The sequence below is a fragment of the Colias philodice genome, chromosome 23, assembly GCF_061535455.1.
Source record: "Colias philodice isolate Cphi_HAF_F1 chromosome 23, ilColPhil1 Martin Lab GWU primary, whole genome shotgun sequence".
Taxonomy (NCBI): domain Eukaryota; kingdom Metazoa; phylum Arthropoda; class Insecta; order Lepidoptera; family Pieridae; genus Colias; species Colias philodice.
The window spans coordinates 5,674,372-5,696,572 of NC_143108.1; the positions used below are offsets into that span (position 1 = coordinate 5,674,372).

The 22,201-nt window shown below is 38.5% G+C and overlaps 1 protein-coding gene across 1 annotated transcript in view; it reads left to right on the plus strand.

The window, feature by feature from the left end:
• Window positions 1-11,571: 11,571 nt before the first annotated feature.
• Meltrin (disintegrin and metalloproteinase domain-containing protein meltrin) overlaps window positions 11,572-22,201 on the plus strand; it is a 78,631-nt gene continuing 68,001 nt past the window's right edge. Inside the window, exon 1 of the mRNA XM_089709849.1 lies at window positions 11,572-11,836. Coding sequence (XP_089565975.1) covers window positions 11,716-11,836 — 121 coding nt within the window. The 5' untranslated portion in view covers window positions 11,572-11,715. The remainder of the gene's footprint in view (window positions 11,837-22,201) is intronic.

Sequence of the window (22,201 nt, forward strand, 5' to 3'; positions counted from 1 at the left end):
TTAGAGTAAGAGCTGGTGTTCGGTGTTCGGTGTTCGGTGTTCGCTGTTCGCTGTTCGCTGTTCGCTGTTCGCTGTTCGCTGTTCGCTGTTCGCTGTTCGCTGTTCGCTGTTCGCTGTTTGCTGTTCACTGTTCGCTGTTCGCTGTTTGGTGTTCTGTGTTCGTGTTCGTGTTCGTGTTCGTGTTCATGTTCGTGTTCGTGTTCGTGTTTGTGAATTTGAATTTGAATTTGAATTTGAGAGTTTGTGTTTGTGTTCGTGTTCGTGTTCGTGTTCGTGTTCGAGTTCGAGTTTGTTTGAGTTAGAGTTAGAGTTAGAGTTAGAGTTAGAGTTAGAGTTAGAGCTAGAGCTAGAGCTAGAGTTAGAGTTAGAGTTAGAGTTAGAGTTAGATTTAGAGTTCGGTGTTCGGTGTTCGTGTTTGTGTTCGTGTTCGTGTTCGTGTTTGTGAATTGAATTTGAATTTGAATTTGAATTTGAATTTGAGAGTATGTTTGTGTTCGTGTTCGTGTTCGTGTTCGTGTTCGTGTTAGAGTTAGAGTTAGAGTTAGAGTTAGAGTTAGAGTTATAGTTAGAGTAAGAGTTAGAGTTAGAGTTCGGTGTTCGGTGTTCGCTGTTCGGTGTTCGCTGTTCGCTGTTCGCTGTTCGCTGTTCGCTGTTCGGTGTTCGTGTTTGTGAATTTGAATTTGAATTTGAATTTGAGAGTTTGTGTTTGTGTTCGTGTTCGTGTTCGTGTTCGAGTTCGAGTTTGTTTGAGTTAGAGTTAGAGTTAGAGTTAGAGCTAGAGTTAGAGTTAGAGTTAGAGTTAGAGTTAGAGTTAGAGTTGGGTGTTCGGTGTTCGTGTTTGTGTTCGTGTTCGTGTTCGTGTTTGTGAATTGAATTTGAATTTGAATTTGAATTTGAATGTGAGAGTTTGTTTGTGTTCGTGTTCGTGTTCGTGTTCGTGTTAGAGTTAGAGTTAGAGTTAGAGTTAGAGTTAGAGTGAGAGTTAGAGTTAGAGTAAGAGTTAGAGTTAGAGTTAGAGTTAGAGTTAGAGTTAGTTAGAGTTAGAGTTAGAGTTAGAGCTAGAGCTAGAGCTAGAGCTAGAGCTAGAGTTAGAGTGAGAGTTAGAGTTAGAGTTAGAGCTGGTGTTCGGTGTTCGGTGTTCGGTGTTCGGTGTTCGGTGTTCGGTGTTCGGTGTTCGGTGTTCGCTGTTCGCTGTTCGCTGTTCGCTGTTCGCTGTTCGCTGTTCGCTGTTCGGTGTTCGGTGTTCGCTGTTCGCTGTTCGCTGTTCGCTGTTCGCTGTTCGCTGTTCGCTGTTCGCTGTTCGCTGTTCGCTGTTCGCTGTTCGCTGTTCGCTGTTCGCTGTTCGCTGTTCGCTGTTCGCTGTTCGCTGTTCGCTGTTCGCTGTTCGCTGTTCGCTGTTCGCTGTTCGCTGTTCGCTGTTCGCTGTTCGCTATTCGCTGTTCGCTGTTCGCTGTTCGCTGTTCGCTGTTCGCTGTTCGCTGTTCGCTGTTCGCTGTTCGCTGTTCGCTGTTCGCTGTTCGCTGTTCGCTGTTCGCTGTTCGCTGTTCGCTGTTCGCTGTTCGCTGTTCGGTTTTCGGTGTTCGGTGTTCTGTGTTCGTGTTCGTGTTCGTGTTCGTGTTCGTGTTCGTGTTCGTGTTTGTGAATTTGATTTTTAATTTGAATTTGAGAGTTTGTGTTTGTGTTCGTGTTCGTGTTCGTGTTCGAGTTCGAGTTTGTTTGAGTTAGAGTTAGAGTTAGAGTTAGAGTAAGAGTTAGAGTTGGGTGTTCGGTGTTCGTGTTTGTGTTCGTGTTCGTGTTCGTGTTTGTGAATTGAATTTGAATTTGAATTTGAATTTGAATGTGAGAGTTTGTTTGTGTTCGTGTTCGTGTTCGTGTTCGTGTTAGAGTTAGAGTGAGAGTTAGAGTTAGAGTAAGAGTTAGAGTTAGAGTAAGAGTTAGAGTTAGTGTTGACGCCTTGTGTGCAAATACTATTAAAATTACACACACATATAGGCTCGTGAGTGCTCATCGGCCGATCGCCCCCCCGCCCCGCGCGCCTGATCCCGCGACCCGCACTCTCAGCTCCGCGGCTCGTGCGAACAGTCGACACACGCATTAATTATTGTAATAATTGTTTGTACTTATAAAGACTTCTGTATGTAAATTGCCGAGCATAATTATAAACCTTGAACTACCATTACGACTTATTATTTCATTATTTCACCGGCGACGAAGCCCTAAAGCCGCAACCAGCCTTTCCATTTTGGGTCTTACGAACCGGATCAAAATCAGCACCTACAGAGGAAGGAATCGCGCACGTGGCAGCCATTTTCGCCGGTGAAGACATACAGAGCTGAGAGTCACCAGATTTGGAAGCATCGAACTCGCACCTACTTCAATGGGATATTTGTGAGAACCGGGGAAGTAGCGTTATTGTGAGTTCGTTCCAATTTTTTCCATTAGGAATTTAATATTGAATCTTTCCGATTCATTTCAATTGAAACTCATTAAATATATCTCATTTTGCTTTTTACTTTCGCCTTTAGTGCGGATCTAAAAGCCTTACCAATTATTATCTATTATTTGTTTCGTGCATTGATATATGCGGAAACCTCATTAAATCATTATCTACCAATTACATCGAGATTTAACTGCGGTTAATCTCATTTGAATAACATTAAATTAAAAACATTACCTAAAGATTATTTCTTTTCTTTCTCATTAATTTATAAAATTAATTGCAGCATTTTATTGCTATACAATCTCATAAAATCATTTTCTAGTTCTCAGATTGTGTCGTCTGTACATAAACTGTTAAAAAACATATTTCATTAGAAACGTATTATAATTCATTGCTTTCGTTTTACAGTTGATCCATTGCGAATCACGCGCAGCGCAACGTGACTTGCATTCAGGTGGTAACGCGGCGGTAACCGATCGCTATTATACCGAATCACCCTCACTTCATATTCATAAATATAAGTATTTTCGTTTATTCATTTCATAATTATTTTTACTGTTCTGTGTTTTTTGTGATTGATTAGTATCAGAGTTGTTCGCTGTTCGCTGTTCGCTGTTCGCTGTTCGCTGTTCGCTGTTCGCTGTTCGCTGTTCGCTGTTCGCTGTTCGCTGTTCGCTGTTCGCTGTTCGCTGTTCGCTGTTCGCTGTTCGCTGTTTGCTGTTCGCTGTTCGCTGTTCGCTGTTTGGTGTTCTGTGTTCGTGTTCGTGTTCGTGTTCGTGTTCATGTTCGTGTTCGTGTTCGTGTTTGTGAATTTGAATTTGAATTTGAATTTGAGAGTTTGTGTTTGTGTTCGTGTTCGTGTTCGTGTTCGAGTTCGAGTTTGTTTGAGTTTGAGTTAGAGTTAGAGTTAGAGTTAGAGTTAGAGTTAGAGTTAGAGTTAGAGTTAGAGTTAGAGTTAGAGTTAGAGTTAGAGTTCCGTGTTTGGTGTTCGTGTTTGTGTTCGTGTTCGTGTTCGTGTTCGTGTTCGCTGTTCGCTGTTCGCTGTTCGCTGTTCGCTGTTCGCTGTTCGCTGTTCGCTGTTCGCTGTTCGCTGTTCGCTGTTCGCTGTTCGCTGTTCGCTGTTTGCTGTTCGCTGTTCGCTGTTCGCTGTTTGGTGTTCTGTGTTCGTGTTCGTGTTCGTGTTCGTGTTCATGTTCGTGTTCGTGTTCGTGTTTGTGAATTTGAATTTGAATTTGAATTTGAGAGTTTGTGTTTGTGTTCGTGTTCGTGTTCGTGTTCGTGTTCGAGTTCGAGTTTGTTTGAGTTAGAGTTAGAGTTAGAGCTAGAGCTAGAGCTAGAGTTAGAGTTAGAGTTAGAGTTAGAGTTAGATTTAGAGTTCGGTGTTCGGTGTTCGTGTTTGTGTTCGTGTTCGTGTTCGTGTTTGTGAATTGAATTTGAATTTGAATTTGAATTTGAATTTGAGAGTATGTTTGTGTTCGTGTTCGTGTTCGTGTTCGTGTTCGTGTTAGAGTTAGAGTTAGAGTTAGAGTTAGAGTTAGAGTTAGAGTTAGAGTAAGAGTTAGAGTTAGAGTTCGGTGTTCGGTGTTCGCTGTTCGGTGTTCGCTGTTCGCTGTTCGCTGTTCGCTGTTCGCTGTTCGGTGTTCGTGTTTGTGAATTTGAATTTGAATTTGAATTTGAGAGTTTGTGTTTGTGTTCGTGTTCGTGTTCGTGTTCGAGTTCGAGTTTGTTTGAGTTAGAGTTAGAGTTAGAGTTAGAGCTAGAGTTAGAGTTAGAGTTAGAGTTAGAGTTAGAGTTAGAGTTGGGTGTTCGGTGTTCGTGTTTGTGTTCGTGTTCGTGTTCGTGTTTGTGAATTGAATTTGAATTTGAATTTGAATTTGAATGTGAGAGTTTGTTTGTGTTCGTGTTCGTGTTCGTGTTCGTGTTAGAGTTAGAGTTAGAGTTAGAGTTAGAGTTAGAGTGAGAGTTAGAGTTAGAGTAAGAGTTAGAGTTAGAGTTAGAGTTAGAGTTAGAGTTAGAGTTAGAGTTAGAGTTAGAGTTAGAGTTAGAGTTAGAGTTAGAGCTAGAGCTAGAGCTAGAGCTAGAGTTAGAGTGAGAGTTAGAGTAAGAGTTAGAGCTGGTGTTCGGTGTTCGGTGTTCGGTGTTCGGTGTTCGGTGTTCGGTGTTCGGTGTTCGGTGTTCGGTGTTCGCTGTTCGCTGTTCGCTGTTCGCTGTTCGCTGTTCGCTGTTCGCTGTTCGGTGTTCGGTGTTCGCTGTTCGCTGTTCGCTGTTCGCTGTTCGCTGTTCGCTGTTCGCTGTTCGCTGTTCGCTGTTCGCTGTTCGCTGTTCGCTGTTCGCTGTTCGCTGTTCGCTGTTCGCTGTTCGCTGTTCGCTGTTCGCTGTTCGCTGTTCGCTGTTCGCTGTTCGCTGTTCGCTGTTCGCTGTTCGCTGTTCGCTGTTCGCTGTTCGCTGTTCGCTGTTCGCTGTTCGCTGTTCGCTATTCGCTGTTCGCTGTTCGCTGTTCGCTGTTCGCTGTTCGCTGTTCGCTGTTCGCTGTTCGCTGTTCGCTGTTCGCTGTTCGCTGTTCGCTGTTCGCTGTTCGCTGTTCGCTGTTCGCTGTTCGCTGTTCGGTTTTCGGTGTTCGGTGTTCTGTGTTCGTGTTCGTGTTCGTGTTCGTGTTCGTGTTCGAGTTCGAGTTTGTTTGAGTTAGAGTTAGAGTTAGAGTTAGAGTAAGAGTTAGAGTAAGAGTTAGAGTTAGAGTTAGAGTTAGAGTAAGAGTTAGAGTAAGAGTTAGAGTTAGAGTTAGAGTTAGAGTTAGAGTTAGAGTTAGAGTTAGAGTTAGAGTTAGAGTTAGAGTTAGAGTTAGAGTTAGAGCTAGAGCTAGAGCTAGAGCTAGAGCTAGAGTTAGAGTTAGAGTGAGAGTTAGAGTTAGAGTTAGAGCTGGTGTTCGGTGTTCGGTGTTCGGTGTTCGGTGTTCGGTGTTCGGTGTTCGCTGTTCGCTGTTCGCTGTTCGCTGTTCGGTGTTCGCTGTTCGCTGTTCGCTGTTCGCTGTTCGCTGTTCGCTGTTCGCTGTTCGCTGTTCGCTGTTCGCTGTTCGCTGTTCGCTGTTCGCTGTTCGCTGTTCGCTGTTCGCTGTTCGCTGTTCGCTGTTCGCTGTTCGCTGTTCGCTGTTCGCTGTTCGCTGTTCGGTTTTCGGTGTTCGGTGTTCTGTGTTCGTGTTCGTGTTCGTGTTCGTGTTCGTGTTCGTGTTCGTGTTTGTGAATTTGATTTTTAATTTGAATTTGAGAGTTTGTGTTTGTGTTCGTGTTCGTGTTCGTGTTCGAGTTCGAGTTTGTTTGAGTTAGAGTTAGAGTTAGAGTTAGAGTAAGAGTTAGAGTAAGAGTTAGAGTTAGAGTTAGAGTTAGAGTTAGAGTTAGAGTTAGAGTTAGAGTTAGAGTTAGAGTTAGAGTTAGAGTTAGAGTTAGAGTTAGAGTTAGAGTTAGAGCTAGAGCTAGAGCTAGAGCTAGAGTTAGAGTGAGAGTTAGAGTTAGAGTTAGAGCTGGTGTTCGGTGTTCGGTGTTCGGTGTTCGGTGTTCGGTGTTCGGTGTTCGGTGTTCGGTGTTCGGTGTTCGCTGTTCGCTGTTCGCTGTTCGCTGTTCGCTGTTCGCTGTTCGCTGTTCGGTGTTCGGTGTTCGCTGTTCGCTGTTCGCTGTTCGCTGTTCGCTGTTCGCTGTTCGCTGTTCGCTGTTCGCTGTTCGCTGTTCGCTGTTCGCTGTTCGCTGTTCGCTGTTCGCTGTTCGCTGTTCGCTGTTCGCTGTTCGCTGTTCGCTGTTCGCTGTTCGCTGTTCGCTGTTCGCTGTTCGCTGTTCGCTGTTCGCTGTTCGCTGTTCGCTGTTCGCTGTTCGCTGTTCGCTGTTCGCTGTTCGCTGTTCGCTGTTCGCTGTTCGCTGTTCGCTGTTCGCTGTTCGCTGTTCGCTGTTCGCTGTTCGCTGTTCGCTGTTCGCTGTTCGCTGTTCGGTTTTCGGTGTTCGGTGTTCTGTGTTCGTGTTCGTGTTCGTGTTCGTGTTCGTGTTCGTGTTCGTGTTCGTGTTTGTGAATTTGATTTTTAATTTGAATTTGAGAGTTTGTGTTTGTGTTCGTGTTCGTGTTCGTGTTCGAGTTCGAGTTTGTTTGAGTTAGAGTTAGAGTTAGAGTTAGAGTAAGAGTTAGAGTTAGAGTTAGAGTTAGAGTTAGAGTTAGAGTTAGAGTTAGAGTTAGAGTTAGAGCTAGAGCTAGAGCTAGAGCTAGAGCTAGAGTTAGAGTGAGAGTTAGAGTTAGAGTTAGAGCTGGTGTTTGTTGGTGGTAGAGTTAGAGTTAGAGTTAGAGTTAGAGTTAGAGTTAGAGTTAGAGTTAGAGTTAGAGTTAGAGTTAGAGTTAGAGTTAGAGCTAGAGCTAGAGTTAGTTCTCTGTTCGCTGTTCGCTGTTCGTGAATTTGAATTTGAATTTGAGAGTTTGTGTTCGTGTTCGTGTTCGTGTTCGTGTTCGAGTTCGAGTTTGAGTTAGAGTTAGAGTTAGAGTTAGAGTTAGAGCTAGAGCTAGAGCTAGAGTTAGAGTTAGAGTTAGAGTTAGAGTTAGAGTTAGAGCTAGAGCTAGAGCTAGAGTTAGAGTTAGAGTTAGAGTTAGAGTTAGAGTTAGAGTTAGAGTTCGGTGTTCGGTGTTCGTGTTTGTGTTTGTGTTCGTGTTCGTGTTCGTGTTTGTGAATTGAATTTGAATTTGAATTTGAATTTGAATTTGAGAGTTTATGTTTGTGTTCGTGTTCGTGTTCGTGTTCGTGTTCGTGTTCGTGTTCGTGTTAGAGTTAGAGTTAGAGTTAGAGTTAGAGTTAGAGTTAGAGTTAGAGTTAGAGTTAGAGTTAGAGTTAGAGTTAGAGTTAGAGTTAGAGCTAGAGCTAGAGTTAGAGTTAGAGTAAGAGCTGGTGTTCGGTGTTCGGTGTTCGGTGTTCGCTTTTCGCTGTTCGCTGTTCGCTGTTCGCTGTTCGCTGTTCGCTGTTCGCTGTTCGCTGTTCGCTGTTCGCTGTTCGCTGTTCGCTGTTCGCTGTTCGCTGTTCGCTTTTCGCTGTTCGCTGTTTGGTGTTCTGTGTTCGTGTTCGTGTTCGTGTTCGTGTTCATGTTCGTGTTCGTGTTCGTGTTTGTGAATTTGAATTTGAATTTGAATTTGAGAGTTTGTGTTTGTGTTCGTGTTCGTGTTCGTGTTCGAGTTCGTGTTCGTGTTTGTGAATTGAATTTGAATTTGAATTTGAATTTGAATTTGAGAGTTTATGTTTGTGTTCGTGTTCGTGTTCGTGTTCGTGTTCGCTGTTCGCTGTTCGCTGTTCGCTGTTCGCTGTTCGCTGTTCGCTGTTCGCTGTTCGCTGTTCGCTGTTCGCTGTTCGCTGTTCGCTGTTCGCTGTTCGCTGTTCGCTGTTCGCTGTTCGCTGTTCGCTGTTCGCTGTTCGCTGTTCGCTGTTCGCTGTTCGCTGTTCGCTGTTCGCTGTTCGCTGTTCGCTGTTCGCTGTTCGCTGTTCGCTGTTCGCTGTTCGCTGTTCGCTGTTCGCTGTTCGCTGTTCGCTGTTCGCTGTTCGCTGTTCGCTGTTCGCTGTTCGCTGTTCGCTGTTCGCTGTTCGCTGTTCGCTGTTCGCTGTTCGCTGTTCGCTGTTCGCTGTTCGCTGTTCGCTGTTCGCTGTTCGCTGTTCGCTGTTCGCTGTTCGCTGTTCGCTGTTCGCTGTTCGCTGTTCGCTGTTCGCTGTTCGCTGTTCGCTGTTCTCTGTTCGCTGTTCGCTGTTCGCTGTTCGCTGTTTGCTGTTCGCTGTTCGCTGTTCGTGAATTTGAATTTGAATTTGAGAGTTTGTGTTCGTGTTCGTGTTCGTGTTCGTGTTCGAGTTCGAGTTTGAGTTAGAGTTAGAGTTAGAGTTAGAGTTAGAGTTAGAGCTAGAGCTAGAGCTAGAGTTAGAGTTAGAGTTAGAGTTAGAGTTAGAGTTAGAGCTAGAGCTAGAGCTAGAGTTAGAGTTAGAGTTAGAGTTAGAGTTAGAGTTAGAGTTAGAGTTAGAGTTCGGTGTTTGGTGTTCGTGTTTGTGTTCGTGTTCGTGTTCGTGTTTGTGAATTGAATTTGAATTTGAATTTGAATTTGAATTTGAGAGTTTATGTTTGTGTTCGTGTTCGTGTTCGTGTTCGTGTTCGTGTTCGTGTTCGTGTTAGAGTTAGAGTTAGAGTTAGAGTTAGAGTTAGAGTTAGAGTTAGAGTTAGAGTTAGAGTTAGAGTTAGAGTTAGAGCTGTTCGCTGTTCGCTGTTCGCTGTTCGCTGTTCGCTGTTCGCTGTTCGCTGTTCGCTGTTCGCTGTTCGCTGTTCGCTGTTCGCTGTTCGCTGTTCGCTGTTCGCTGTTCGCTGTTCGCTGTTCGCTGTTCGCTGTTCGCTGTTCGCTGTTCGCTGTTCGCTGTTCGCTGTTCGCTGTTCGCTGTTCGCTGTTCGCTGTTCGCTGTTCGCTGTTCGCTGTTCGCTGTTCGCTGTTCGCTGTTCGCTGTTCGCTGTTCTCTGTTCGCTGTTCGCTGTTCGCTGTTCGCTGTTCGCTGTTCGCTGTTCGCTGTTCGTGAATTTGAATTTGAATTTGAGAGTTTGTGTTCGTGTTCGTGTTCGTGTTCGTGTTCGAGTTCGAGTTTGAGTTAGAGTTAGAGTTAGAGTTAGAGTTAGAGTTAGAGTTAGAGCTAGAGCTAGAGCTAGAGCTAGAGTTAGAGTTAGAGTTAGAGTTAGAGTTAGAGTTAGAGTTCGCTGTTCGCTGTTCGCTGTTCGCTGTTCGCTGTTCGCTGTTCGCTGTTCGCTGATCGCTGATCGCTGTTCGCTGTTCGCTGTTCGCTGTTCGCTGTTCGCTGTTCGCTGTTCGCTGTTCGCTGTTCGCTGTTCGCTGTTCGCTGTTCGCTGTTCGCTGTTCGCTGTTCGCTGTTCGCTGTTCGCTGTTCGCTGTTCGCTGTTCGCTGTTCGCTGTTCGCTGTTCGCTGTTCGCTGTTCGCTGTTCGCTGTTCGCTGTTCGCTGTTCGCTGTTCGCTGTTCGCTGTTCGCTGTTCGCTGTTCGCTGTTCGCTGTTCGCTGTTCGCTGTTCGCTGTTCGCTGTTCGCTGTTCGCTGTTCGCTGTTCGCTGTTCGCTGTTCGCTGTTCGCTGTTCGCTGTTCGCTGTTCGCTGTTCGCTGTTCGCTGTTCGCTGTTCGCTGTTCGCTGTTCGCTGTTCGGTTTTCGGTGTTCGGTGTTCTGTGTTCGTGTTCGTGTTCGTGTTCGTGTTTGTGAATTTGAATTTGAATTTGAATTTGAGAGTTTGTGTTTGTGTTCGTGTTCGTGTTCGTGTTCGTGTTCGAGTTCGAGTTTGTTTGAGTTAGAGTTAGAGTTAGAGTTAGAGTTAGAGTTAGAGTTAGAGTTCGGTGTTCGGTGTTCGTGTTTGTGAGTTGAATTTGAATTTGAATTTGAATTTGAATTTGAATTTGAATTTAAGAGTTTGTGTTCGTGTTCGTGTTCGTGTTCGTGTTCGTGTTCGTGTTCGTGTTCGTGTTCGTGTTCGTGTCCGTGTTCGTGTTCGTGTTATTGGAAATAAAAATTAACATCGAGTCCTACCATAACCACTCAACGGTTCGACGCTTCCTGTAGGCACTCAACGGTCAACACTCAACGGTCGGGCGCTCAAAACATCCTTACGTGGTTATTGGTTTGGCCTCTCGCGCGTACTCCCGCTCGCGGGCGCGCAATCGGCTTGTAATGAAGATTTCTCAAAAATGGCAAACACTTATAAAAAAATAAAAGAATTACTCGTAATTCCAGTGAAATTTCCATTAAGACAGTATTATTTACATCGTATTTTTATTTGAAATTCAATTAAAAATAATGAGTTGAAGTTGCAGACAAAGAAATATTTCACCATTTTCTTGTTAAAACATGTGATAATACTACACAAACATTTATATGATTCAAATTTATTTTATATTATCTACTTTACAATGTTGTTTTAGGATAAAAGTAAAAAAAAATACCACATCTCATATAAAAATATTATTTATTTGAAGACAGAAAATGTATCAAAATCACCATGCGCGCGACTTCAAAGTTCAAACTAACATAACGCGACAAAATTGTATTGACCTTGACCATAATTCTTCGAATATAGTTAGAATGGGATGTGTAGATTACAATTTTTTTAAGTTGGACAGGGACAGGAAGAGTTTGGTGTATTTAAAAGAACATATTTAAAACAGCTGCGTGCTTGCCTCCAGGGAGCATAGAACCATTCGAGCAGGTCAAAATAGTTGCCGCCAGGATTCGTTGAACCGTTAAGTGGGTAAGGGTGTTTTGAGCGCCCGACCGAGTGGTTATTTTACTTGGAAAATTGTATAGTATTTTTTTACTTTAATCATTAAAATCTCAGTTCAAAAGTATTTACAGTACCGATCATTCCACAATATTGTAGGTTGAGGTTGTATATACAATTACAAAAAAATCAATCAAAATCAGGGATTATCTTTATTTCTGACATTGTAGATACATCGGAACTTTCATTACCTATGCTATTCTTCATTTTCGATTTGCCTACTGCTATCACCTGTGTGAATAATCATTTCATCGATTAATTCACCTTTAAAAACAAAACCAAGAAGGGTATGTAATAGCAGCTCTATATAATTCCTCACAGGTAGAATACGTGCAGTCACCACCAATATTTAAAGTGCTGTGTTAAAGCACAGATTACAGTCAGAGATGTTAAAGACGACTGACGGATTTTTGAGTTTTTTGACTGACAGGCTACCGTCACCTACCGCCCGAATTGTTTTTGATTGTGTATGACCGTGAATTGACTTCTATTTCTTTTAAACAAGGTGTAAAATGCAAGTGCATTGTTTAGGGCTCTTACGATTCAATGATTCGGGTGTTTTTGGAAATACCACAATTAGCGAAGATTTGCATGCGCATTATTAATTTTGGAGTACTGTATGTTATTTATTAAGGTTACTATAAATAATCTGTGGCACAGAATAATTAATAAAATAAAGCTGCTATAGTCCTGTTTACAGTCTGTGGCTCTGACGAGTGACGGCAACACTGACCTACTGTCAACACTCAACAGTCAATTATTGTCAAACGACAAACATGAAACAGGCACTAGATATATAAAAGTACTCTGTGGGCACTAGGCAGTGGCAGTTCGTTTGTGGTCGGCTGTTTGTGGGATGTGTTGACTGTTGTTGCTTAATAATAAGTAAATAGAATAGAAACGAGATAAGTTAGTTTCTTTGTAAAAATGTATAGTGTTTAAATATCAACCACAATCTTAACATGTCGAAAGTAACGATTAGTGGCAAAATGTTTGTGTGTTTTAGTGTTTGTGTGCGATGCTTTCTTGTGTGTTTAATTTTATTAGCTTTGACAAAGGACTGCGTCGAGTCTCAGGAACTAAGTAAGATGTTTTTATTATTATTTTTTATTTTAGACGAACTTACTTAATTTACATAAGTAACTACAACTATGATATAAGACTAAAAAGATTTTATCACAAATTAATACATATTTTCTTTATTTAATTCAAATTCTCTTTTATTATGTAAATTTCAAATACCTAGTTATTTTTTTTATCAAGTTAAAAGTATTAATTTTTATAGTGACATAAATTAAATGTGTACATACATACATACATATTACATACATATTTATAACAATTAAATTTGTTTTAGAACAGTTTGAGGCTCTTTAGTATCAGTCTCATAATCCAAGCAAGATTAGATGTTTGTTTGATACAAATGAACTCAAAATTATTTTGACTGAATTAAAAACTTTATTCCGTATCTTAAGCATTATATTTTATGTGAATATAACCAACAACATTATGTATGTCTTGTAACTTTGTTGAGTTAATAGCATAAAATGATATTATGCAGTTCTTAATGAAATGTGTGACGATTGTGTCAGACTGGTGATTAATACTTTTTGTATTTACTACACTGTATGCTCAGAGAATAATAAGAATCCAAATATTTAAACTTAAGTTTATTATCTTTACTTTTATCGGTTGATGAATATACCGTACAGCTTTATTTTTCTTTGAATAATGATTTTTTTTCTTTTTTCTCTAAGAACTGTACATTAAGTTTCATTTCTGTCCAACTACTGAAGAAGGTCTAGCAAATGCGGCATTATTTTTTTTCTACAAATTCAAACTTTAATCTTTATGAATTGCAATGTCTTTGAATGTTGAACAATATTTAAATTTTTCCTCACATCTTTGCAATGTCTTAAGTATAGCCTATGAATGTTGAACCATATTTAAGTATATTTTCTAACCAACATCTTTAGAAAACGAAAGTTCTCAATTTGAACCATTTTTTATTAAAAATTAATATCTTTATAATATTGTCTTAAGATGAGAAATTACAAAACTCAAACTCAAACTCAAATATTTATTTATTCAATTAGACTTCATAAAGAAGCACTTTTGAAACGTCATTACATATTTTAAAATTTACCACCGATTCGGAAAGCAGTATCTACGGAGAAGAACCGGCAAGAAACTCCATAGTTGCTCTTTTAAATCATGTCAGTTTTACAATTTTACAAAATACATATGTAACATCATATATTATAATAACATGCCAAAGAACTGTCCTGTGGTTTTTTCGCGACAACCCTCCATGGGTTTTTATCGTCTAAACATTTCTAGATATCAACATGGTTAACCCACTAGCAATTTAACTAGATTTTTGCCATTTTTAAATGCACATATAGACCAAGGTGACAACCGTACCAAGGCTACATAACAATATGGTCACTGGTCAGCTAGCTATGCATTAGCCAAGTTACCACTAGATGCGGTAAAAGCGGCGTATCGGCGGACATCCGCCGGCAGCTTCCGTCGTTGCGAAGCGCTGACCCCCATTGAGGCTAAATTAATTATTATAATTGCGTTGATTTGTTTTATGTAAACACATTGAGCGATGCAACTGTGTATGGTTTGGAAAGAATATTTGGCTATACATATAATAAATCTGTAGAAGGGTCAATTCTGTACATTGAAAATATTGAAGAAATAAATAGCAGGGGGTGTTACTGGATCGATACCAAACCCAAATATGTGATTAAAAAAATTTTTGTCTGTCTGTCTGTCTGTCTGTCTGTCTGTCTGTCTGTATGTGAAGACATCACGTGAAAACTACCGGTTCGATTTCGATGAAACTTGGTATAATTATACCTTATTATCCTGGGCGTAAAATAGGATACTTTTTATCCTGGAAAAATACGTAGAAAAAAATTAGTCTTAATTTTTCAGTTTTATCCATAGACGTTGTTCTGTAGAACCGCGAACACACGTTGCGTATTATTATAGGCCTAGCCGTATTTGGGTCCAAATTCCAATAGATATTTATAAGATGTCATTGTCAGAGTTACTCAAAATGGAGAAATAAACCATCCACGCGAAGACCGACATCCGCGCGGACGGAGTCGCGGGCGGAAGCTAGTTTGGCAATATTTTTGATTGTTGCATGGTACACTCCTATTTGCGGTAGTGTGATGTTGTATAGCTTATAGCCTTCCCTGATAAATAGACAAGTCAACACAAAGGAATTATTTGAATTTGAAACAATACCATAGAAAGTCCGTGTACTATAACTGTGTTAAACAGTCAACCAACTGAAAGAAGCAAACGTTTCTGTTTATACTGTGCTTTATGATTCTGACTGCGGTACACTAAAATCATTATTAATATAATTTTAATTAAAATCAACATAAAACTATGTATTTGATTCTTTGTCCTCAAAAAATAAGTTTCAGTACTTTATTTGAACACGTTTTGTGATCAACTTTGCTCCAACCTTTTTGTTAAAAAAGTTTATTAAATGTTAAAAAAATACCTTTACTAAAAGTGTAGTGGCCTGGTTAATCTCATGTGCTCTATCTTCAATCCACTATCTATTAAGCTATAGCTTAATCCATCAGTCCTCGGAATCACAGACACAATAGAAAATCTATTGTGTCGCGCCCCGATCGGGGCTTACGGTGGTCAATGGGTTAAGTGTCTATTGTTCTTCTCCTTAATATTATATTGTAGTCTTGTACAGAAGGTTTACACAGTTCTTTTTAAGATCCTTTTAAAATATACATAAAAATCAACAGCTCATCATAATAAAGCTTCTCATAAAATCTTTGAATCTATCAATATTTGCTAAGTATATCTTCTTGATGCTAAAATTGTGGGTATTTAAACAAACACAAAAATTAATTTATATCCTTAACTACCATGAAGAAATAAAGGAGCACATATAATACTTATCAATATTTCTAATTAACATTAATAACACATAATATTTCTTAGCAATCAATTCAAGATTATAATTACTTCAAGGAAATGTTTTGCATACAACCATAAATGTTTGGGAAGTTGTCTGTCACTCAACATAAAAGGAATACAATTGGCGTATAGTAAAGGAAGTAAATGACAGGCCATCTTTGTATTCCATTTTTGTAATAATTATTTTATTAATCTGTGTAGGTATGCTCTCTGTATTTATGGTCTGTGGAAGAATAGAAATGTGGCTTTGTGTTGCCATATGTAGTTAAAAATAATTATCCTTTTAGCAGACAACCTTATAATGTTCTGTTGGTTAGCAGAGTTAACAAATAACTATTTATTGCTATATAAACATTCTAGTAACATATTATATGTATGTATTTCATTTTCACAGCAAAATAAAATTCCTATTAGAAAGATCTTGCGTAAAACTTAAAACTACTAAGTAGTTTCCTATAATTAGTAAGTTATTACAGCAAGATCCGGAAAACTGTATAAAAGACAGCAAACATCCGTCAAGAATAACATTGTATTGCGAATTTTTCTTTTCCAAAAACTTTGTTTTGTCCATTTGCCATAGAACTAGTGTAACGCAAATAAAAATTTGCACATATTATAGGTACCTAATAGAAATGAGTCGTAATTTGCGGATGCAAAACAGCAAGTTAGTACACAAGTGAATCACAATCGATTTCCTATGGACGGATGTTCAGTGAGTCACTTCGATTTTATGCTAATTGCACTCGCCTCGAACGCGCCTGCAGCGCTTCTGAGTTGGTAAATTGTTAGACAAATACATGGTTGCCATGGTTACCGATATGTATGTTAAAATCTTTAAAACTACGCAACAGATTTTGATGCGTATTTTTTAATAGATATTGGATCTAGAGGAAGGTTTTTAGTATGCATAATTTATTAGGTTTTAGACAAATTGGGCGAAGCCGCGGGCGGAAAGCTTGTGACGTATAATTCATTTTTTAGAGTACATATTAAAAAGGCCTGTGTTAAGAAAATAATAGAATTATAAAGGAGCCACTGATGAGGTCTTGAGGGTGTCCTCGTATAGATGTGTGTAAAACATTATGTATAGTAGTATGTACTATGTAGGTATGTAGAATAATTATCATCACAGATTAAACATGGCATTGTCTAGCCGGTAGTTACGAGGATATTTGAATGATAATACATGCACTGTATGCTTAAAATAGCAGATAATAATCAATTCATATAAAATACACTGGACATACCTCGCTTCGCTGATTTTTCAAACAGGACAAAGAGTGTACCGCTATTGCAATTAGCATTAAGGCATTCAAGCAACTTTGCAATTACTCCGTTAAAAATCATTCAATTGTTATGAAAAACAATCGAATTTTTTAAGCCACTAAACGATGTTAGGACGTACAATATACCTAGTATAAATAACTAAATCTATGATGTTCCACGTTCCCACTTCATATTTAACAGAATGCTATTTTAGTATAATTTTTTCTAATTTTTACGAATCAGATCAGGACGAATCAGGACTTTCATCGCGTAAGCTAAACGTCTCCTTATTTTGAGAGATCTCATGAAAGTCCTTAATCTACATATTATATAAAACTCAAAGGTGACTGGTATAGTGATCTATCAACGTACAGCCCAAACCACTGGACGTATCGGGCTGAAATTTGGCATGCAGGTAGATGTTAGGACGTAGGCATCCGCTAAGAAAGGATTTCCCGAAATTCTTGCGGGAACGGGGAAAAGCGGGGATGCACGTACAAAGTCGTGGGCGGAATCTAGTAATTCATAAAGCCATATCCCACTTAGTTAAACAACAAAGACACACTTAATTTGTTTGTAATTCCATCCCTGGGATTGTTCGAACAGAAGTATCATTAAATGCGTGTAAAATAAAAGATAGGCAACCGTCGGGACAACGCACTCAAACGACAACAGCTGTTTTTAGAACGGCCACTCAACGTGACCCGCTTGTTCATATTTTTTGTATGCAATGAGGGATCTTACCCTGGTCATGGTATTTCTGTAACCTCGGTATGGGAATGACGACTTCCACTTTAAGACACGGTGCGTTTCCTCCGCGTGACGTCATGTCCGATTGTTTCTTTTTCTTTTTTACGTTCGAGTGTGTGATTTGAATACGTTTCGTGTTCGATACATTTGGTCGCAGTTATGTTTAATTGGCCGTTACTGAATGTAATTTTATGTGAAAGGAAGGAGGTAAGCGATGCATTCACATTTTACGGTTATTATGTCGCGGCATGTTTCAATTAAGTCATTATAAGCCGAGAGTATTGAAAGATTTCACACTTCTTTGTCATCTATGTTTTTCTGAAGCATTGATATAATGTTTCGAAGGTTCTATGAATCAAAACAATTTACAAAGCCGGCTAGGCTTATTAATTATTGTTGTTTACAAGAACAAATTCAGTGTCACGAAACATCTAAGTAAACATAACCGTTATGAACGTTCTGTGTTTATTCAAATAAAATACAGAACAAAAGCGACTTTGTCAACATGCATTGCTTTTAAACAAAAATGTTTCGGGCTTCATTCATTAAAGTGACGTAGCATTTGAAATGCTTCAAGCACTCATGATGAAGTACCCCAGCATGCGTCAAGCACCATGTTGGTACATGCAACCCCATTTTAGTGTTGTTTATGGCCCTCTTTATTTTGGCTTCAGTGGAGTCAACCAGTGAAGGAAGACCTCTGGTGTTTAAGGTAGACGGTGTGCTTCAGAGATCAGTAAGGCTGGTTCTATGTATGGGATAACCTTAAAATGTAGAGAATAAGAAAATAATACTTCCATATACTTAAGAGCCCTTTGTACTGAAAGTTTAGGCATTTTAGGCACTGAGATGGCTCGCGCCCGCGTTGCGCAGGAGCCGGCGCGGCATGAACTCCGGTGACCTATGAAGGCGGGTGATTATGCCACAGTATAAATAAATCAGTAGTTCGATTTTATTTGCTATCGTAGGAATGTTGTTGATATATAAATTTACTACTTATCCTATACCATTAAACGAGCAATATTTGCATATTTATACAGGGTGTCCCAAAAAGTAGTGATATACTGAAGCTGGGAGGTAGAGGACTTAGAGGGCTATCCGAATCACCCCCATGTGTGTTATGCGATTTTTCGTATTTTCGGAGTTATTACATTTTTTTTCAATTTTTCATCTATCGCCGAGTACGATGAGATTTTTATTTATGGTGACGTGAATTATTGCGCTAGATGCTTGTTTTTTTTTGTGTGCTAAGCTGAAAGATAGGCCAATTCAGTATGGTAACATTTACTATCGTTAGATCTTCGAATGGAATAAAAAAAAGAATTAAATGCTATGAAAGATAAAATTACCCAGTATGTTCATAACTTCAAGGGCCCATAAAAAAATAAAATCACATAAAAAAGGTTTTCCATTTGGCTTTTAAAAACTTGCTCTATCGATCAGGTAGCTACCCTAAAAATTTCATTTTATTATTCTGAAGGCTTCAATCGAAAAATTGAAATCTAAATGTGGTAAGTGCAAAATTTTTATTAACATGATGATTATTAAAACCAATAAATAGGTGTTTAAAAATGAATTTTTTTTAAATAGCCCCGCTGTTGCTCAATGCAAGTGCGACATCACCGTAAAAAGTTGTCTTTTTAATGTCTGAATGCTCTTTTATCATTTTTAATGGTTTCTTCTGCTACTATGAATTTCCGGGTTATTTCGTCCAAATTGTGGCAGTCTCTCGTCTTTGTAGTATCCCCACGGAAAAAATTCAATAGGGTTTATGTCCGGAGACCGTGGAGGCCAGGCTAAAGGGCAAAAATACCCTGAAAGATGGATTGGTCGTTGCAGCCTGCGCATGCGCCGGTGACGCCTGCTTTAAAGCCTGGCCTCCACGGTCCCTCGAATAAACCCCATTGATTTTTTTTCAATGGGGATACTAAAAAGACCTCGGCTACTTGAGAGAATGCCCCAATTTGGACAAAATAACCCGGAAATTCATAGTAGCAGAAGAAACCATTAAAAATGATAAAAAAGCATTCAGACAATTAAAAGACAACTTTTTACGGTGATGTCGCACTTGCACTGAGCAACAGCGGGGCTATTTAAAAAAATTCTGGTAATTAAACACCTATTTATTGGTTTTAATGATCATCATGTTAATAAAAATTTTGCACTTACCACATTTAGATTTCAATTTTTCGATTGAAGCCTTCAGAATAATAAAATGAAATTTTTATGGTGGCTACCTGATCGATAGAGCAAGTTTTTAAAAGCCAAATGGAAAACCTTTTTTATGTGATTTTATTTTTTTATGGGCCCTTGAAGTTATGAACATACTGGGTAATTTTATCTTTCTTGGCATTTAATTCTTTTTTTTATTCCATTCGAAGATCTAACGATAGTAAATGTTACCATACTGAATTGGCCTATCTTTCAGCTTAGCACACAAAAAAAAACAAGCATCTAGCGCAATAATTCACGTCACCATAAATAAAAATCTCATCGTACTCGGCGATAGATGAAAAATTGAAAAAAATGTAATAACTCCGAAAATACGAAAAATCGCATAACACACATGGGGGTGATTCGGATAGCCCTCTTGGTCCTCTACCTCCCAGCTTCCGTTCATCACTACTTTTTGGGACACCCTGTATATTTGTTTGTATATATACAGTGTGGAAATTTTCGATGTGCCCTGAATGGAAAGTACTTGAAATACTAGGGATAGCAAATTTTTCTGAAAAGAAACATTCCTTTTTCAAATTTTATTTTATTATTCAAATCGATAGAAACAATATAAAAGATAATTTATTGTTAATTTCTCGTAAAAATTTTTTGGTCTATTTTATACATACATTTAAAGTTTAAAATGAAACTCTCGTTCTGGATACATTAATTTATTTTCTTCTGAAAATATTGGTAATAATAATTTAAAGTAAAACAAATAAAAAAGGCAAAATAATAATTGAATATAAGTATGTAATAAGTAAGTTAGTGTATTCTAAATTTTTGAAAATCTTTGAATGCAGTTCTATTTCTTTTTAAAAATAAAGGAAATTTGCTATCTCCAGTATTTCTAGTACTTTCACCCAGGGCCCATCGAAAATTTCCACACTGTATTTACAAACAAATATATTAATATGCAAATATTGTTCGTTTAATAGTATAGAATAAGAAGTTAATTTATATTTACAACAATAATCCTAGGATAACTAACAAAATCAAACTACTGATTTATTTATACCGTGACATGCTCGCCGTTTTACTCGCCGCTCGGTTCTAATACGCGAACGGCGACTGCAACGTGGTCGGGAGCAAAACTAGCACAGGTCCTCCCTCGATAACGTCCGGCTGGACTCTGGCTGCACTGACGTGGTGCGCGCGAGTCGCATTTTACGTATTATATTTTATATAGAAAAAAATAAGGGCTAAATTAAAAATCTATCCAAAAACTTCCCTGTAAAACCTGATTAGTAAATGAAATGTCAAATTTTCATAAACATAGCGTTCCCCTAATTCTCATAAAACTGATTATGCTTTTAAAATCGATGTTACTTCTGATTTTTTTTTGATCGAGTCAAATGTTTAATATTGTGTTTTTATCCAAAAAAGTCACTAGATCAAACGTTTATCTGTGCTATATATTTTTTTAGGATTTTAAATATGATGATTTCTATCCAAAAACCATGATTTAGAAACATACATTTCGGAGCAGGGCCCCTTAACTAGCGGTCCGCCCCGGCTTCGCCCGTGGTACATATTTCGCAATAAAAGGTAGCCTATGTTCTTTCTCAGGGTCTAAAGATTATCTGTGCCAAATTTCATCAAAATCGGTCCAGTAGTTTATGCGTGAAAACCATACATACATACATACTTACATACAAACCTTTCCTCTTTATAATATTAGTATTTAGTATAGATATAGAAGAAGAAGATAATTGGTACTTGAGAGAAACGTAGGCGTAATACAAGTAGGTATCTATTTAAAATGTGTGAATGAGTTGCTTTACAAAGGAAATCGATGAACTTGAAAAATCTTAAATGTTTTGGAAGAAAGCCAAAGAAAAAGCATAACAGCGTGTCTTTGTAGAGAAAAGTCATTGAGACTTTATGATCTGGGAGATGTGCATGGTTTAAAAATATTAGAATGGAATACGAAAGGAATAAAGAATTCAGTGTTGGATGTGTTGGATTCACATTAGATTCTTAAAATGAACAAAAAAATAATTCTTCGATTGCGAACTTAACAATAAAACGTGTTAATCATACAATGAATATAAATATATATAAATGCCATAGTATCTTTAAAATCGTGTTGTAATACGTAAACATTTGTAAAAGCAACGTCAGCTGCGTGAGATACCTATACTAGGAAACTGCAAACTGTGTTAGTCACACGACAATCACTTTCTCAATCACGTGGGTATTGTTCGAAGTAATTGTTTTAATGGCAAATAATAGATTTTGTAATGGTCTGGATATGGGAGGTGTTTTTGTTAGCTTTGATACACATTACACAATGACATAGAGATGTAGAGGGAATTAAAACAACTCTGTGATTTGTACCACTTTTATTTTATGATAATACGAAATATTAATTATCATTGACTTAAATATTATGATATCGAAAGCTTTTGAATTTTATTTTAATCTAGAATTGAAATTTAAATCATTAAGTTGGCGAGCCTTCCAGTCAATGTGTTTTTCTGACCTTAATATGAATTTATTCAATTGGATATGAATATTAAATGTGAAATAATATCAAGGAGAAAAATTTAAACCAGACTTAAACATGTTTGCCTTTTATACATTTAAAATAACATTTCTACTAAACTAAAGTGAGTCAACTTACACACACGTACATAAAACCTGAAAATAAAATAATATTTTTCTTGTTAATTTTGAGGGTAGTTAAACACGAACTAAATGAACTAATCTCATTACTCCCAAGTAAAGCTTTACATAGACATAAAGGACTAGATGAAAAGGTCTGTCAACGACCTACTTTACGGGTCACTGGTGCCCGTGTACACAACATGCCGTCTTTAACCTTTTTAAGTTTCCTAGTGTATGAGTCACGTGCAATGTATTTCAATGCGTGCGTGTTTTTTGGTGCAATGCAAATTTTGCACTGGATGTGACCTACATTTTAACGTTTGTGAGCTTTATAAGGGATGAAAATTGAAATACATTTCGTAACACATGAAAGAATGATGATAATTTCTTCGTCGAATAATAAATCTAGGAGAATTTCATTGGTCGCTGATAAGTGATAACTTTAATTATTGCAATTAAGGGCACATTGTATTATGTAAAAGATTAAAAAGTTATGGCTTTTTATAATTTACTACATATTTATAACAATAATTTTTAACCGCTATTAGGGTTTATTCGTGAACCTTTTCTTTCCTAAAGTACGTCTTCCTAGCTAGAGGTTTGTCAAATAATTGTGTGTTAGTAGAAGTACCTAGGTAC